The following is an 18,457-nucleotide window of genomic DNA, read 5'->3' as shown; positions in this document are numbered from 1 at the left end:
CTTCTCTCTTTTTGCCCTTGAACTGCAAGCCTTCTATCCCGACTGTTAAAATTCTGGGATCACTGGGGCTCTGAGTACACCTTGGCAACTGGACAGGTCTGGCCCAGCCAGACAAGTTCACAAAGACTGTGGAGCTATGCAAGCCATCCACCTGGGGCAGGACTACAAAGAAAACGGCATCCCGGTGGCTTGTGGGTTAACAATCCCTCGACCCTCCGGAGGGAAGGTCCTCAGCCTGAATTTCAGTCCTGGCTACCATGCATTTTGAAGCTGGAGCCCGCTGCAGGTTTGGGGTGGCTGCGGTGGGTGTTGAGGAAGGAGAGCCGTGAAGTCATGCTGTTGAAATGTCAGGTGTCTGACCATTAGGGACAGTTTGCTCAGGACACCCATATCAACACGACGTGATCTGCCACGGCCTGTCAGGATTATGAACCCGACGCGCCATAAAAACCTGCCTTGTTCACCCCAAAGAAATTCTGTTTTGGTGTTTTCAGTGCAATTTCTGGAACCCCTTGAAAGGGCTGATGTTCTCTAGCTAAAGGTTTACTAGAACCCCTGGGGAAAAGTGGCACAGGAAGCCCAGGAAATGGGGCGTCAAGTTTGGGTGCACCTTAGGAGACTGGTTATAATGCTTAAATCTTGGCTAATAGGAGTCCCCTGTTTCTTAAAATTACACCCAGAGAACGCAGCAGTCCACTTGGGAGAAAACCCTACAACCCCGCCTCAATCGGGAGGCAAAGTGCAGGCAGACAACAAACACTAGTTTTCCGGAGGCAGACAGATGCGTCTTCCCAAATGATCAGTTTCTCTTTCCACTCTCCTAAAAGCTTGGAACACATCAAGAGCCTGCTGCATTCTGACCTTTTGGAAAAAGGCTCGCAGAGCCGGCGATTTCATGGCAGTGTACAGTTAGAAAATCCAGCAGAGTGGACGAAAGTTTCCCTCGGACTGGATGCAAAGGATTCTGGACATAAAAGGTGTCTGCGTGCGAGAGCTTCTACCCTTCCAAAAAGAACAGTCGCGCAGCAAAGAGCTCCGGGCGCCCTGGGGTAGAGGGCTCCGAGCCTAGGAAAGCGGGCAGAGCCCCCTCTCCCAGGGCTGACACAGTCGGCGCGTTGCTCCCCTCGGATCCGCCCCGCCGAGGGGACAGTGTAGACCGTGCCGCGATCCGGACCCGAAGCCTCCGCGGACTCCGCGGCGCCCGGCTGCCCCCTCCGTCTGGGAGCGCTCCAGTGGCCCTCGGGAACTCACCGTGAAGCAGGAGGGCCGGGAACAGGTATCTGAGCAGGAGGCGGCGCGGCCAGGACATTTCCAGTCCTGCTCTGGGCCCTCCCGCACGCTGCGCTCCGATTTGGTGACCGGGCAGCTGGGCGCGCGCTCTGCCCTCCGCCTCCGGCCGGGTGCGGCCGGGCCAGGCCGGGGCTTCAGGCGGCTGCGGCGCGCCCCATGCCCGGCGGGCGAGGCGCGGGGCTGCGGGGCGCGCGCTCCCTGGGCGCCGTCGGGCGGCTGTGGGCGCCCCGGCCCGGTCCGCGTCCCGGCCTCTCTGCCGCCCGCCCCGACTTCTCCGCGCCCGGCCCCGCGTCCCGCCCCGGCCGCCGCGTGCGCCGCTCCGAGCTGCAGTGGCCGCCACCGCCACCGCAGCTGCAGCGTCTCTTCATATTTCCAGGGCGCCGCCGGCGGGGCAGCCTGGCCGCGGCACGGAGGAGGGGCCCGGGAGGGGGCGGTCGGGGGAGGCGACGCCGAGCCACCGCCCCCGGGCAGCCGCCGCCGGGGGGAGCGCGGAGACTTGAAAGGGCGCGTCGGGCAACGCCTCCCCTCCTCCCACTCCGGCCGCCCCTCCTTCCCCCGCTCCCCTCCCGCTTCCCTCCTTCCCCTCTCTCGCCTACCCCTCCTCTCCCAGCTTCCTACCCCTTCCATCCTCCCCTCCTCCTCTCCTCCCTCCAGGGCCCTCTGCCTCCCTCTGGCTCTGCGCACCCCTTTCTCTCCTCCCCGCCCCCCATTCCGGGCGCGCTTCCTCCGTGGAGGGGCTGGGAACCTTCGGCCCCGCACCCCGCCCGCCAGGAAAGAGAATGCGCGGGTCACCCTCCCGCCTCCGCCGACGCCACTGGGGAAAGGTGTTCAAAGGGGCTGCGGGCGGCGAGGCTGGAGGCCTCGCGTGGGATCCGAGCAAAGCGGCCTGCTGAGCCGGGGTGTGTGCCAGCGCGCAGGCATGGGAGAGCGGGGAGGCCAGAGAGAGGCCTGGAGGGCTGCTGGGGGTGAGGATGCCTCAGCGCTGGGCCCCCTCGTGGGTGCGGGGCAGGTCTTCACTACAAATCGCCTGCCCCGGCGCAGTGCCTGGCTCCTCTGGGGAGCACAGGGAGCCTTGTCACAGGCCCCAACCTGCGAAGGGCACGGTATAGGCGGCAGGAGCCCGTTCACTTTTTCCTCCCCCTTTCACGAGGCAAATGACTTGTTGAAACACGGGAGAAATCTCCGAGAAACGCTCCCTGTCAGTCTAAGAACGTGCACTTAGGCCCCTTCGCCGAGTCCTCTGCTCTCCCAGGGCAGATTTAATCACCACAATCACGCTGATTTTATTTGTGTCCCGCGGTCTTGTGGGGGAGGGGGGACTACATGGGCGTTTAAGACCCAAAGGCAGGAAGAGTTTCCCCTGGGGTCCTTCGTTCTCCAGGGCGGGTACAAGGCAGTAGCCATCTGATTTACCTGGAAGGTCCCTCCCCTGCCAAGGGCCTGCTTGAGACCTTCGCCTCTCCCAGGAGTTTTCCCTCTCCTGAGGCAAATGTCACCTCTTCTCCACACCAGGATAGAGAGCAGACAGGAGACCCAGTGGAGTCTCGAGAACATTTCTGGACTCAACTCTGCTAGTGTTTTTCATTAAAAAAAAAAAAAAAAAAAAAAAAAAAAAAATTAAAATAAATGCCTGATTTCCCGAGAGAATTCTCTGCCCCTTTGAACAATGCAATAATTCAACTCCTTATGTGTTAGACTTTCAAAACTAGTTGGATCTTAGCAACAGTATAATAGTAAAATAGATGAGAATACCTTTGACAGTTTCCACTTTTCTTTTCTTTTAACCTGAGAAATCCATGGGTGTTTTGATGTGATAGTGCTGACGCTGTTTGATGTGTCTTAATTTTTATCACCATCATTATCATCTTTCCATCGTTAATACAGAGGATCATAACATGTACCAGCTGCTCAGCTCACAAGGACGTTGTGAAGATTAACGTGCTACTGTTTGCAAATCTTGAAGATGAAAGAATACCTGTGTGGGCAAAAAGAAGATCATGAAAGCGATGCCTATGAGCGCAGGCATTATTTTGCGTTAGTCTTCCTCTGCCACATCTTCCTGAGCCTGACTTTGTTCCTAATCATTCTCTCATCATGGTTGCTAGGCTTGGGTAGCAGGCTATGATTTGTAAGATTTGAATGTTTGCCAAGGACCAATCAAATTTTCATTTTAAACCAAGAGCTTGACTTCTTCACAAATGTGGGGCAGTTGGAAACGATGTAAACAGCATACTTGGCTGGTTATGCAGAACAAAAGCCTTGTCACCAAAAACACATATGAGGCGGTGTTTAGTTTTTCAATATCTTTTAGTCATTTGATGCCTTTTAGTCTTTAAAAGAATATTTGAAACAAGCAAATGGCGTAAGAGGGTGCTAGGGATGGTGCATTTTTGTATAAGCAAATTGGTTGACAGTAATGGAAAAATGTTTAGGTTATTCATCACATATTAGAAGAACAGTTAGGTCATGTATGTGCTTAATTTTTTTATTTTGTTATTAAAAAAAGGATAAAACCAATAGGTCAGCTGTAATTTGGTGTCATTTTGACAGTCAAGTTGCTTCAATTTTTGTTTTTCCAACTGGTTTTACTGATGTGGTATAAACGTAGCCAGAATGAAGTCAGCAGTTTGAAATTTGTTTTGCCAGTTTATTTCCCCCATGTAGCGTCACAGATTTAAATACTCGACCCTCAACATAACATCCTGCCAGAGTGACTACTCCCTGAAAATGTCCCCGCAACGTCCAACAGTCGAGAAGATCTAGATTTGTCCGAGGATAGGGTGCATTTTCTGCATTACTTTTTACTTCTGCTGTTAATGTACCTCCTTCTGGAGAAGAATAATGAAAGAAAAAGGAAGACATGTAAATTTGTCTTAGGGAGGTTATTTGTGGATATATGTTTAGCGTAATAAAACTGGGAAGGAGGCATTGCTAGGGAGGTAATGAAGTGGCTGTTAAATCCAGCACAGAATTGGGACCCCTGAAACAAGCACAGGGGATTCCCCAGACCACTTATGAGAACCCAAGCCTCAAGCAGGAGCGTGTGGAGCCCAGGTCCTGGTGATAATGGGAGTGTCCTTGGCAGGGACAGCTGGACAGGATCCCCTTAAGAGCATCAACAAGTGTGTTAGAATATCCAGAGCTGTTCATAAATAGCCTTGGCCATGCTGATGAAGAAGAGGAAACTCATACGAGCTAAGTTCCCAGCCACACAACACATCACCAGTGCACTTGGAACGCCTGTGATTTGTTCAGTCACCAACTCATGAGGCCTCTCACATGTCTACCAAGCAGTCTTTTTCCACAAGCGCAGTTGCCCTAACTCTGAGCCTCTATAGTTGCCTGTCTTTGAGTCAGAACCAGACCTTTGCTCTTCCCTAGGAACGCTCAGTCATGAGTAAATTTCCTGGGATGTAGAGCTTGGGTGATCGCCTTGGCTTGGTTTTTTTGGAGGGTGTCTTGATTTTCAGTGAGCACAGAGGAGTAGAAAGTTCTGTTTCATTGTTGTCCTGGGAGGCACAAGGACCAATGCCTCTTAAAACCTGGGCCACAGTTTGGTTTTCTAACGCAGTCGTTGTGAAAATTGGTATAAAGTTGGACCATTGTGCAAGTAATTTAGTCATTTGGAATTTCTGAGATTCTAGGCCTTTTCGTTCTAAGAAGGGCCAGGGTATTTAAAACATGGATTCTAGAACACAGCGAACTATGAGTACGGTCGAAAGCATTTGACTACCCTCTGAGTCCTCAGAGCCTGCAAAATGTCACCAGGAATAGACTTTTCTTGAAATTTGTCAGATATCAGTTCAAAGCTTGTGAGGTTACATTAAATTCCCACAGACTGGAAGCGTTCAAAGGCCAGGAGTGGCTGAGTCATCACCGATCCCCTTTTAGCACAAAAGCCAGTATTTTCAGTCTTTTGCCCACAGCAGGATTTTGAGAAATGGTAGACATAAAATTTCAAAAATCCTACACAGCTCCCTCAGAGGCCAAGACGATGAAATTATCCCAAGGGGTCCTTAGAAGGGGGCATATTTTTGAGTTATCCTTTTTAAGGATATATCCTTTTTAAACACGCTAACTAGAACAAGCTCTATTTTGAAAATAAAATGCAGTTGAGATGTATCCCTGAGCAACACAACCTCTGAGGTTAAGAAATTAAATGTTAAATTCCATTTTATACTCCTGGCATTTATCAGAGAAAACAAATAAAATGTTTGTGAGCTTAGCAAACATTCATTCATGTTTTGACCAACTGCTGAGTGTCAGACACATACGTACAACCACCTGAAAACAGGAACAGATACGTGTGAAGCGGATTCGGCTTCACTGTTCATTTACCCTCTGTCACAAGTCTGTTTGGGGGACTGATGAGAAGACTAGGGACCCTTCCCACTGGAGGAAGATATGAGACCTCCTCAGGGACAGGGGACACTCAAGGACCTCAATAGCGTTTTTGTCTGTACCTTCATGTGACTTAGAGACGATTCTTCCTTTTAGTGCCGATTGCCTTCTATGTCCAACTGCTTTATCTGCGCAACTAAATTATTTGGCCCTTTGAAGGCAGGAAGAAAATCGGGTATTATGTGTGTGTCTCCTCCCCCCGTCCCTTCACAAGTCCTTCTATAATGGGCGTTTGTTGGACTCGTAAATGAGGCAGGATAAGATCAGACCATCAAAAAAGAGTCTTTATGAGCCAACACCACCCTAAGCCACTTCGGCACCCAACTACAGAAACAGGAAGATAAAAAAGCTCTGGTATTCACTGCAAGCATGCCCGAGGTTGTTATGGCACACATAGCAACACTCAAACAAATGCGACAAATAAGAGGCAGCCTGGCACGATTCTAAGGAGCCAGATTCCCTGGGCACAATCTCTCAGCTCTATGACCCTGGGCAAGTTACTGAATCTGGCTGTGCCCCAGTTTCCCCGTCTATAACATGGGGATAATAGCAGCATATACCTGCACATAGTTAAGTGCTACATAAGTGTACCCTAAATAGTAATTCACTGACAATAATGAGTTTAGATTAGACTGTACATTCTCAACAATAGCAAAATTGCCCCCAAGGGAGCAAAAATTGGTTCTTAGATATTACAATGATTTATAGCCCTTCAGAAAGACAGTACTTAAACAGATGTAAAGTGTATCCATGGTACTTACAATCTAATGGCATGAATAGAAGAAAATGTTTAAAAAGCTTTCTTCAGGGGCAATAATAAAAAGGAAGTTTGAGAAACATTGTACAAGATGAAAAATTGTAAGATTAGTCCTATTACAATTAATCATGTATCAAACATTTTAATAACTTTGTTCCTTTAATTCACTATGTTTTGATTATATGAAACCAAATATGTTTTACTTCAGCTGACCATCTGGGGTGGCAGTCTACCATCTGATTACATCATTGTAGCATTACATTCAGTGTTGCTTATCTCTCATTGAGATAATTCAGCTATTACTAGTCTCTCTTTGCAGATGGGAAAACTGAGGCCAAAGAGTAGTTTGCCTAAGAGTCACAACTTTAAAGGGGTAGTGTCACTGGGTTTTCTGGCTCTCAGTAAGGTGCTATTTTCAGCTCTAAGACTAGACCAAAAACAAACAAACAAACAAAAAAACAAGTAGAAAGTAGAAAAATTGATTTAGATGTGTTTTGAGACACTCAAGCTAAAGGGGAAAGATGGGAATGTTACATAGGCTATTTGGACATTTGTTGCAGTTGGTATCTGGTTGGTACTACAGTTCACTATTTCGTGCATAAAATATTCAAACGTTTTAGTGTTTGAAACAGATTATTGCACTCTATAAGATACGCAGGTGGACCAGCTAACCCACTAAAATGCTGCCCATTGCCATGAATGTCTGAAATTTTCAGTATTAGGACTTGAGTAGTCCTTTTAGAATGTACACGTTTGTGTGTGTTTGCTTTGGGTTATGCATATTCAGGGAGAGGAGCCATAAGAAATCACATTTCATCTAGCTGAAGGTTAGGTCTCTAAAGCAGAGCTAAGCGAAAACTAAACAGTCCTCTGAGCCATCAAACTCAACATCACAAAGTTCACATGATGCCTAATCTCCACAGTTGTGTAACACTTTGAAATGCTCAAAAGATTTTTCGAATACATGGTCTCTTCTGATCACCATGCAATTTTTTGAGTGTCAGAGGACAGCCAAGGCTGTTTTAATGTGGAGACGCAAACTTGAAGTTCAGAGAGTTTTGAGATGCCTCTGCAGGCGCTGAGAGTATGTACCTTCTGTTCTGCGAGAGCATACCAGGCGCTAACTTACAATGTGTTTTATTTTCACATACAGAACTTAGTGACTTTGATGCCTTTGTCCTTACAAAAAGAGAAAACTTCTATAAACAGACACAAACCCAAGACTGGAGGATTGCTTGAGACCAGGAGTTTGAGACCATCGTGGGAAACACTGCAAGACCCTGTTTCTACAATTTTTTTTTTTTTTTAATCAGGCAGGCAGGGTGGCATATGCCTCTAGTCCCAGCAAATTGAGAGGCTGAGGTGGGAGGATCTCTTGAGCCCAGGAGGTCAAGGCTGCAGTGAGCTACGATTGCACCACTGCACTCCAGCCTGGGCGACAGACAGAGATCTTGTCTCAAAAAACAAAAACGAAAACAAAAACAAACAAACAAACAAACAAAAAACATGCCCCAGAGTCAAAAATAAATGAACCCTATAAACCTAAGAAAACCTTACATGCTTGTAGAGTTTATTGTCTTACAATGTGTCTCTAAATTTTTCATAGGCTTTAGCCCAGTGCCTAAATTAGTAACTCTTCACAGACTCTTGAGTGATGAGGTGAAGCCAAATGTTTTACTCCAATAGACCCATTTGAGTTAAATGAACAGCCGCTAATATGGTGGCAAATCATACTGGAGAAGAGACTAGCATCATAATGTGCGCCATATTAAGTTCAGCTTGGTCTGGGAATGGCTTAGCCTTACGGGAACGGCTTAGCGTTACTTGAGTAAAGCTTGAATCATCTGCTGCCTCCACTCCCAATCCCTGTGTTATTGGAGAGCCTCCAAGTCTTTGCATACTCAGCACACGTTGCTCTGCGGTGGTAAGGAGAATTTCTTGAAGCAGGGTCAAGGACACCAACCAAGCACTGGAGAACTTATAGAACAGAAGATCAACATGGCTATGAGCTCATCCAGAATGAGCTACAGGACAGCAGGTTTAGGGAGGAGTCTCTGGGCATGAGAGGTCAGTCAGTTGGCTGATCTTATGTCAGTGGGGATGGCCATACATCAGCGGGCACGAAACATCTCCCCCAGCGAGAGAGTTGGATGAGCGCAGTCTCCATCAGATGTGGTGTCCACAGGTGTCCCGGGGATGCAGCAGGTGGTAAACTGTAAAGCTGTACTGCTGGCATTTAGACCAGACCTTTGTGCTTTTCTCTTGGAACTCAAGAAGGGTTGAGCAACTCCAAAATCATCAGTAGCAGTAGATGCAAGAAGCACTGAGGTAGAACTCTTCATCTTAGGGAGGTGGTGTCCACCCGTGGTGGGTGGAAGAGAGCCTTGAGTCTCAGTGGAGGGTTTGGGGCTACAAGGAAACCGAGACCTCTAGAAGTCAGACCTTCTCCTGAGTATGAATGCTTGTTTAGATTCCAGGTCTCCTCATCTCATTTTAGGGCCTCTTCCACCTCCAATTCCACTTCCTCTGCTTCGGGGTCATATTTTATCTCTCGTAATGATTAAAAACTTGGAAAGCAAGGGCCTTATGAAACATTATGTGTATTCAATTAATTGTATGCCAGATGCCTGTTAAATATGAATTCCACATCACAAATTCCTTTCTTCATTGCATCAATTCCACCTTTGCTGCTTCTAAAGATATGTTAGGCTTTCCCGTTCTGGTATCCACGTATTTGCTACTTCACCACAAGCCCCTGGTTTCTAACCATTATACAATCTTTTAACACTGTAAACTAAACAATTCAGTCTTACCTGCAGTACTTGCGAGTGTTGTTTTGTGTTGTGTTCACCTTGCTCGTCCTAGCTGTTTCCTTTGTGCCCCTCTGTGGGATGGCCTTTGTGCTTCCATGAGGGTGAGCCATCGGGAGAACATTCCAGAAGAATCTGTTCTTGTTGCAGAGCAGGCCTGGATTGCCTGGGAGAGTGATAGACAAGCAGAGACGTCAGAGGCCACATTCCCGTGTGCATTCTGCCATACTTTGCAGGTCCTCAAACTGTCTTTCCCGTATTTTAATGCAGAATAAAGTACAGAAAACATTCTTTGCCACTGCATAGCTGGATGTGCCGAGTATGCTAAGACCAGTGGCCCTCCAGGAATACAGGGCAGGGACGATAAGGGCAGCAGTTGGTTCACACTTTATGGAAAAGAGACGAAGTCATTCCCACCCCAAGCTGAAATTAACTTGGTCCACCTTGTCACCAATTCCATGGAAGCCACTGTGGCAGACAGACCTCATGAAAGCAGACACTCTTCAAGGTGGGTCGTCTTGCTATAAAGCCATCTGAAGGTGGTTGACCCAGCCTATTGTACTGAATTCAATAGCTTGGGTTTTAAATCTTGACCAATCACCTGCACAACATTTTGCATTAAAGACCCTCCCCATCCCCTCCTACACACTCACCTCCCACTCTGCCAGGGAGAAATCCCTGCCATGGAACCCAAGCATTCGTTCATGCGGGTCTGACCACTGGAGTGTAGAAGATGCTGGAATGGAAGAACTCTAAAGTGCTTCCAGTCAGGAGTTATTACAACTACCACCAGAGGACACATTCATGTATGTGTCGTCCAGCTCCAAGACCTAAATCCTCACCTTGGATCATAAGTGATGCTGACAAAGATGCTCTCTTCTATCTGCCACTGGCCAGGTTAGCTCCAAGAGATAGGTGGCTGGTTAAGCACGGCTGTGGCCAGGGACTTCTGGACAAGCAAAAACTGAGATAATCTGTTACCCAAATAATTTGAAAATCAAATTATCTCTCTCCAGCCAGCCAGAGAATAGGTAGATCTGAAAAAAAAAAAAAAAAAAAAAGATTAAGGAAAAGAAATGTTGCAGCGCAATCCTTGAAGAAAGCTGCTGTATACAGATAGCCAAGCAGTAAAGAGAGAGAAGCATGTCAGACCTTTTTTTGTTACACAAAGCTTTACTGAGAACCAAATCTGATTCTTCCTCTTACACATGTATGTTTTTGAAGATTAAGGTCTCTACAGTGACAAGTATAGTCACATGTGTGTGGGAACTACTGCTGACAGATACACTCTTCATTTGAAAACCAGTGGTTTTCCAGAATTGCCTGAGAGAATCTACTAAGTTATATCTAAGGTCTTGCCAAACACTTGTGATAAGAGTTGAAAGAATCATAATGGTATTTTCACCTTTTCCACAAGAAGGGAGGCAGCATCACCTGTGGTTAAGAGTACAGGCTTTGGGATTTGTCGGAACAGGATGAAAATTCTGATTCTACCACTTGTCACCTGTGACTCCTCGTGCAAGCCAGTGGTCCTAAGAGCAATATGAGTTGCTGCTTAGAGTCAATGGTGGATTAGGGAAGTGGATGATGGAAAGTACTTAATGCACTGTCTGATTCCTGAATGTGCTTCATCCGTGGTCAAGTGCGGTGGCCCGAGGGGCTGCAGCTCTGATTGCCTCTGTTTAAGTCCTCCCACATCCTGTGCCACCTATTATGACTATTGCTTGGAACATGAACACGGGTTTTCCATGTCTACTTTGAGTCACGCATACATTCAATGAATATTTACTTAGTATCCACTGTATTTCAGGCACCATGCAGTCAGTACACCACTACTTTCATTAGGAAAGCACAGAAGAGCAGCCGGACTGGATGAAAGACTTTCAGTGAGAAACACTTCCCAGCTTCTCTCACTCCCAGGTCCCCCATGCTGTGCTCTGCTTTGCAGGACTCCACATTCATCTCTTTGGGCTTCTTTTTCTGCCCTCATCCTCCCAAAAGATACCAGAGTATTCTTATGTCTTCTGTCTTCCTTTCTTAACAAAATAAGAATTGATGTCACAAACGCATTCATGCTAAAATATAAATAATTTGTAAGTCCAAAAGCATTAGCCTTTATCTGGATTTTTGCATTTAAACTGCAAATGAAGCCCTGAGCCAGAAGAGACCTGGAAAGGTGGAATTCCATGGCACTCATGATGTGTCACTGTTACCTTTACCACCGGTGAACCACTGACCTGTGTTTCAGAGACCGCCCTCCCCCTCTGGGAGTGTGAGTTTGGAGGGAGTGGTGGAGACTTGGCTTTGCTGTGTTTATCTTGAGCCCTGGGCCAGCCAGATTTCTCTTTCATTTATGTTATAGCTGTGGTCGTTTTATTTATTGATTTTAGCCGGGGGTGGGGAATTTGGTAACGTCACTGAGTGTTGTCTTTTGGTTCTGTTCTAACTTGTAAATGTTATCTAGTTCTGTTCTGTTTTCCACCTTATGTAATATAGATCCAGTATCTCAATTATCTGAGCCATTAATCAGGTTGCAAAACCTTTCTCTTTCCCATGTGAAAGCAAAAAGGAAGAGTGGGACTTGTCTACAGATCGCCACCATACCTGTTAGTTGAATTTTTAGGTTTGTCTGCTTCTCACATGCGGTTCCCTCCTTCCTCTCGTTTTCCCTCCCCTTCCTTTCCCTCCCTCCTCCTCCTGGGAGAGAGGGGATATAGGTATTACTGAGAAAGACTTCACATGCAGGGCGCTAACCAAAGACTACCAACTTTTTATTCCACATTTTGCCCTGATCTCTCTCTTCCATTTCCTAGTGGTGATTTCTCCAACACTAACAAGCTGGGCATCTGTGATCTCTAGTGCTTGCCCCTGCTGGCCTGTGGCCCCACTCCCGAGGTCCTTTCCAATAGATGAACAGTTGATGCATTCCACAGCTGGTGAGGGCTGGCACTGAATACGGTGATGATCCTCCGTATTGTCCAAGAACACTGTGAGATGGAAAAACCTGAGGATACCTGCAAGTAGCAGGCTGTGTTGGGGTGGATTTCACAGGCTCTAGATGGATCTCAAGACGTGTCAAGGGCCCCAAAAGTGGTGATAGTGGCCTGGGGCTGGGTGGAGTGAGGGGTGGCTGGCCCAAGACCTAAGCAAATTACTCTGGTATTATCTAAGGAGAAGATAAATAGTCTGTCTTTACATTTGGGACCTTGATCTCATAAATGTCTGCCATAACAGTGTACCTGGCTTAAATAAATAAATGGTACAGACCTTGACAGACACCATAGGATTGCTAGAGGTTTGCCAATCTTGCAGATGAAAGCAAAGATATGTTCTTACCAGACTTCCCATGCAATTTTTTTTTTTTTTTTTTTTTTGAGACGCAGTCTCGCTTTGTCACCAGGCTGGAGTGCAATGGCGCGATCTCGGCTCACTGCAACCTCCGCCTCCCGGGTTCAAGTGATTCTCCTGCCTCAGCCTCCCAGTTAGCTGGGACTACAGGCACACGCCACTATGCCCAGCTAATTTTTTTGTATTTTAGTAGAGACGGGGTTTCACCGTGTTGGCCAAGATGCTCTCAATCTCTTGACCTTGTGATCCACCCGCCTCAGCCTCCCAAAGTGCTGGGATTATAGGCATGAGCCACCCTGCCCGCACCCCCCATGCAATTTTTTGCACTTTCTATTCCATTTAGATACAAAACTCTTTGAAGTTAAAATAAATAGAAACAAAAAGACAAAAACAAACAAAAAACCTAAAAACATTTCTGCGGACTACAGCAAGCCTCATGACTCTTTAAAAGACATGGGAAATGCAAAGAGAAGTTTCTTTTAGTCCTACTGAGAGGTGTACTGTCCATGTTTATTCGAAATTTCCCCTTTGTTTATTTTCTTCTTTCGAAGTAGAACGACTTTTTCTAGCACTATGAAGATGTGGTGTCTTCAACCCATTAAGTTAATTTCATTTCAAGTGGAGATACAAGTTCTTACAAAGTTTTTACAAAACTTGTGTTACAAAAGCAGAAATGGGATGGTTTAGCTTTCATTTTCTTTTTGGGGTGCAATTTAATTTAAAGTTCATAAAATATGCAGAGTGACTAAAATACAGCCTGAATTTACACAAAGAAAAAAAGAGTATTAAATGACATTGTATGTTATTACCCGAAAGAAGCCATCTTCAGGCAGTCGTTAAACAATCAAGCTTGTGTGTGTCTGCACGTGTGTGTGGTGCTCACTTCATACATTTACAAAATACACATGGTAATATGAATAAACTGAATAAGTTAGAGGAAATCAAAGCAGAATTGGACAAAGTTAATACTGCCAGCCAGTTTACAATCTTCTTTGAGCATTTTAACATGAATATTCATACAAAAAAGAACAATATTAAAACCATAGAGTCCAGAACCCACTCCTTTTGTATGAAGTGGAGCCATGTCACTAGATTGGACAACATGGCTTTGTAACACTAAAACAAACCATCTGTTCAACAAGACCCATGCACAGGGAGGCATTATTGGGCCTTGTATCTGCATTGAATGAGCATTCAGAGCACTGATTTTTGTATTGTCCCAACTCCATGACGGCCTTGCCCAGCCTCAACACAGATGACAAAAGAGAGTTTGAACGGGCCAAGGCAGAGAGGCAGCTGATCAGAGGCTCAGGGAAGATTCTGAGAGTGTTTCATGGTCTGGCAACGTAACACCACTAGACTGTGTTATCAGTGATGCGGTGTTCGGCATCTAAGGCAGGACGCTGCAGCAGGCTCCCAGGAGACAGTGCCACAGACTGCCGAATGGTGGAAGAGCACTTTCTGTTCTGTTCCTTAAGGCTAAGTACTCAACAGTTTTTTAGGCAAACTTTTTTTCAGTTACACTGAAGGTCACAGCTGCATTTGACATGACTTGAATTGGCTGTTTGAGGCGTCTCAAACTTGTGCTGTTGGCAGCAGAGGTCTGAATGTCTAGGTTGAAACCTGTTCCCCATTTCAAAATCAGTTCATGCTGGATCAAAGGTTAGACTCCTGTCAGGGTTAGCAACGAGGTGCTGATCTGCATAGTGATAAATAGCTCTGAGTTTGGGAGGAATGGCTGGTGAGACTGGATTGCGGAAGCAGGTATAAGTGCAGACGTTAGTGTCTGATGTGCTGCAGTGAAGTTTTCACTGTATCGGTGTGACTCTGGTGCATCACTGGATCTCTCTCTCTCTCTCTCTCTCTCTCTCTTTTTGAGACGGACTTTCCCTCTGTTGCCCAGGCTGGAGTGCAGTGGTGCGATCTCGGCTCATTACAACCACCACCTCCTGGGTTCAAGCAATTCTTCTGCTTTAGCTTCCTGAGTAGCATTGATTACAGGTGCACGCCACCACACCTGGCTAATTTTCATATTTTTAGTGGAGACGGGGTTTCACCATGTTGGCCAGTCTGATCTCGAACTCCTGACCTCAAGGGATCTGCCCACCTCGGCCTCCCAAAGTGCTGAAATTACAAGCATGAGCCACCCCCGCCCCAGCCCTGTCACTGTATCCCTTGAACACCTACTTTCTCCTTTGTAAAGTGGTAGCAGCAACAGAGCTGATCTCTGAGGGCTGCTGTGAAGATTCGGTGAGATGACCACGGAAAGTTCAATCGTGGTGATGGGTGAGCAGCCCAAAGAGAAGCTGAGCAGGTGAGCTCCTCCTGATGCTGGCCTTTGCCTGGGCCCGTGTCCACAGCCAATTCTGAGAGCAGACTGCAGTACTCCACACAGCCTTGGATCCACTTATCAGATTGCACAAGCTAGGAGACCCCTTGGTTGTAAAGCAGCAGAGGCTAAGTTTGGTTAATTTAATCACAAAGCATAGAGCTGGGTTTGTAAAGACATAGTCACTGCACCATCACACCAGACAGTGCAGATTGCCTCACAGACACCACTGACCCTGGGCTCTGGGAATAGCCACTAGAACTATGCCCCTGTCCCCTCTGAAATGGTGGCCGGCTGCCCCTGCTGCCCCCACCCATAGCAGAAGGGATTCCTAGAGAACTCGTCTTATCACCACGAGCTTATGATCCAAACTTAGGGTGGATGGGCTGTTTGGCAGTGCCTAGATCTCATGCCTGAACCCCCACCTGCAAGGGGGCAGGCGTTTTTAGCTTTTCTGTGGGAGGTGGGCTCCTCCGCTAATCACGTCCATGGAGTTCACGTGCTGGGAGGCTAGCAAAAATGACAAATGTCTACTACAAGGACCCTGGCAGATGTCCCTAGAGTTTCCTGTAGTTGTCTACTCACTGTCTGCACCCTCAGATTGTAATAATGAACTGATTCCCTAGAGGCCGATGATAGACTGATGTTTGGAGTGTTTGACAAGGCAGAAAATTTTCTCTCATATCCTGGATTATGTTCATTGCCTTTATGCCCAATGTGAAGGGAGTACCATTTCCTCACAGCCTCAGAAGTGGGAAGTGAGCTCGCGTGTTTAAAGACCTTCTACGTATCTGACAGTTGAGACAGAGCTGTGGATGGTGGAAAGAGGACTGGACAGAGTCAGGAGACCTGGTGCAACCCGCGCTATCATTTGTTAGCTTTGTGAGGTTACTAGCTTTGTGGGGTCGTTACAGCAGATCTCTGGATGCCAGTTACTGTATCTGAAAAATGAGCATCATCATCATATCTAATGGAACTGGAAGAATAAATTACATGACGTTTACAACAGTCCCTAGGACACAGTTGGCATTCAGTGCCCTCAGATGGTTTGGTCCTTGCACTTTGATTACCTCCTGAGATGATGGTTAGAATCATGCCTGTGTTGTCGGAGGGTCCTTAAGATTCCTCTCCCATGGCCTCTTCTTGTACTTCTTAGCACGCTTGAAGAATAAATCCTTTATGGGAGCCATATGCGCTGGGTTTGGGCTTCCTGTCTCCCACAGAATCCAAGTGTTCTTTGATCATGAGAAAAGCTGTGTCCTGAGCCAGGAAAGAGGTCAAAGATAGGAGGAAAAGACAGAGAAGGCATAGAGTCTAGGCATGGGGACACGTGCCGGGAGGCAGTGGAGCTTAGTCAGGGGCTGGGTCTGTGCTACCACCTCACAAGACACAGAAATGAGAGTTCCTTTCCTACTCACTGCATTAGGCACAGGAGGACTCCCTTTGTGTTCCTGAGGGCTTTGTGCCTTGGAGCCCCTTGAAATTACTCAGGCTTTCTGCATGACTGCCCCACGGGGCTGCCTGATTCTGCACTGGAGCTCCCGAGTGGATTCCAGCCCTTGCAGCTGTGTCAAGAGGAAGCCAGGTTTGAAGACTGGCTGACACCTGGGCTCTGCAGGCCCACGTGTTTTCCTTTGACTCAACCCACCTGAAACTGCCTCCATCTTCTCTATAGCTCAGAAGGAGGAAACTGGCAGGCCTCCTTATAGAAGGCATCTGGGAGATGAAGCCAGGGAAAACAAATTGGGAATAGAAAGTAACGTGTTGAGATGTGAAGATGGAAGACAACGCTGGACATTGCGACGAGAGGGCAGACAGGAGAGCTGACTCAAATCTCCGGCACCTGGGACCGTGGTCCTGAGAAGTCGGGGATGCCTGTGTTGCTGGGAGGTGAGTTCAGCGTGTCATATTCATCGTCACAGGCTCAGGCCTGGGCTATCTGAGTCCCAGTCCTGTGTACTGAGAAAGGTTGAAGAAACTCCTCATGCCCCTCCCTGTACTCAGAGAGCCTTTACTCCTAGGTAAGCCCTGCCAGCAAAGTTCATGGAACATCATCAAAGCTTTCCCTAACCCTGGGTCGGTAGAGGGTGTTCTAGGGAGAACACCCTAGCTAGAGCTTTTTAGGGTATCACTGGCACATGTTGATGTGACATCATTCAATGCAGCTATAGCTTTGCCTCTTCCCAGGCGGAAAGTAGGTTGGAGACTGGAGGATAGAACCACAGGGCATGACTGGGAAAGCCAGGGAGGTTTCCAACGTGGTGTGCGTGCGCCCGCTGCCTTAGGACAGGAAGGCAATAGCAGTACTTTGCCTTGTTGTTATTCTTATGTTAAAAATAAGAAATACTGAAGATTCCCTAATTTTTAACTCATAGGCTGGCCCGTCACCCTCAGTTGGTCTGTATGTCAGGAAGTCTCAAATCACACATCAAATGCCGTGAGCCCATGGGGACTCCCACACGGCAGGAGGCACCTTTTCTCCCTGTTCCCTTCCAGTCCGTGACAGGTGGCATGCCATCTGCCTAGGGTGTCAGCCACTGGCTCTTTCACTAATAATTTTTTTTTTTTTTTTTTTTGAGACGGAGTCTCCGTCTGTTGGTCAAGCTGGAGTGCAATGGCGTGGTCTCGGCTCACTGCAACTTCTGCCTCTCAGGTTCAAGTGATTCTCCTGCCTCAGCCTCCCGAGTAGCTGGGACTACTGGCGTACGCCACCAGGCCCGGCTAATTTTTGTATTTTTAGTAGAGACAGGGTTTCACCATGTTGGCCTGGCTGGTCTCGAGCTCCCAACCTCAAGTGATCCACCGCCTTGGCCTCCCAAAGTGCTGGGATTATAGTCATGAGCTACCATGCCTGACCTCACTAAGAATTTTGAATGGAAATACTTACAATATTTTGTAATGAGATTCTGAGTTAACATGAAAATATTTTGTACCACACGGAGATTTACTGCTATCTCATGGTAAAGCTCTTAGAAAAGTTGTCTAATGTACAAATAGGTAGTGCATTATTTCTCATTAATAAAAGGCAACATGTTTTAGAAATTCTGACCTTTTCTATAACAAAAACTCATTCTATGTCAGTGGAAAGCTACCTAGCAGGGTTTTTGTTGGGTGGTTGGTAGGAAGCTATCTCCTAGAAAAGCAAATCTCAAAAATAAGTAAAAAAAAGTGACTTAAAAAAGGAAGGAAGGAAAGGAGGGAGGGAGGAAAGAAGGTGGGAAGGAAGGGAGGAAGGATTTCAAAAGAAACACTTGGTGCAGAAAAGGATGAAAATAGATGTTCGTGATTATTTCAATCATTATATGATTTTGTTACTAAAATAATACAAAAACCTTCATATCTCTACTCTTTAAACAGTTGGAAAGAAAATTCTCTAAAATATCCAATTTAATGTCCAAAAATTAAAGTGCAAAACTTTCTAATTAGTTTGCAAAGAAACAGAACACTGCAAAATCTTGATTGAAATAAGGAAATGAAAACTTTGTACGTAAATTTCTAAAATGCTGATAAAATTGGTGGATG

General features: G+C 46.7%; 1 protein-coding gene across 2 annotated transcripts in view; it reads right to left on the bottom strand.

Moving 5' to 3' along the window:
* The window catches only part of APCDD1 (APC down-regulated 1), a 34,556-nt gene extending 32,881 nt beyond the window's left edge, over positions 1–1,675 (bottom strand). The window contains exons 1-2 of one of the 2 annotated variants that reach the window (XM_045377655.2): positions 1,604–1,675; positions 1,252–1,407 (exon numbers count right to left, since the gene is read on the bottom strand). In XM_045377655.2, the coding sequence (XP_045233590.2) occupies positions 1,252–1,407; positions 1,604–1,658 (211 nt within the window). In that variant the 5' untranslated portion in view covers positions 1,659–1,675. Of the gene's footprint in view, positions 1–1,251 lie in introns of both variants that reach the window. The other variant, XM_005587191.4, reaches the window with a different exon arrangement.
* Positions 1,676–18,457: the final 16,782 nt, after the last annotated feature.

Source organism: Macaca fascicularis, chromosome 18, assembly GCF_037993035.2.
Source record: "Macaca fascicularis isolate 582-1 chromosome 18, T2T-MFA8v1.1".
NCBI classification, from domain to species: domain Eukaryota; kingdom Metazoa; phylum Chordata; class Mammalia; order Primates; family Cercopithecidae; genus Macaca; species Macaca fascicularis.
The sequence above is the reverse complement of the archived record's forward strand: the minus strand, read 5'-3'. Positions and strand labels throughout refer to the sequence as shown.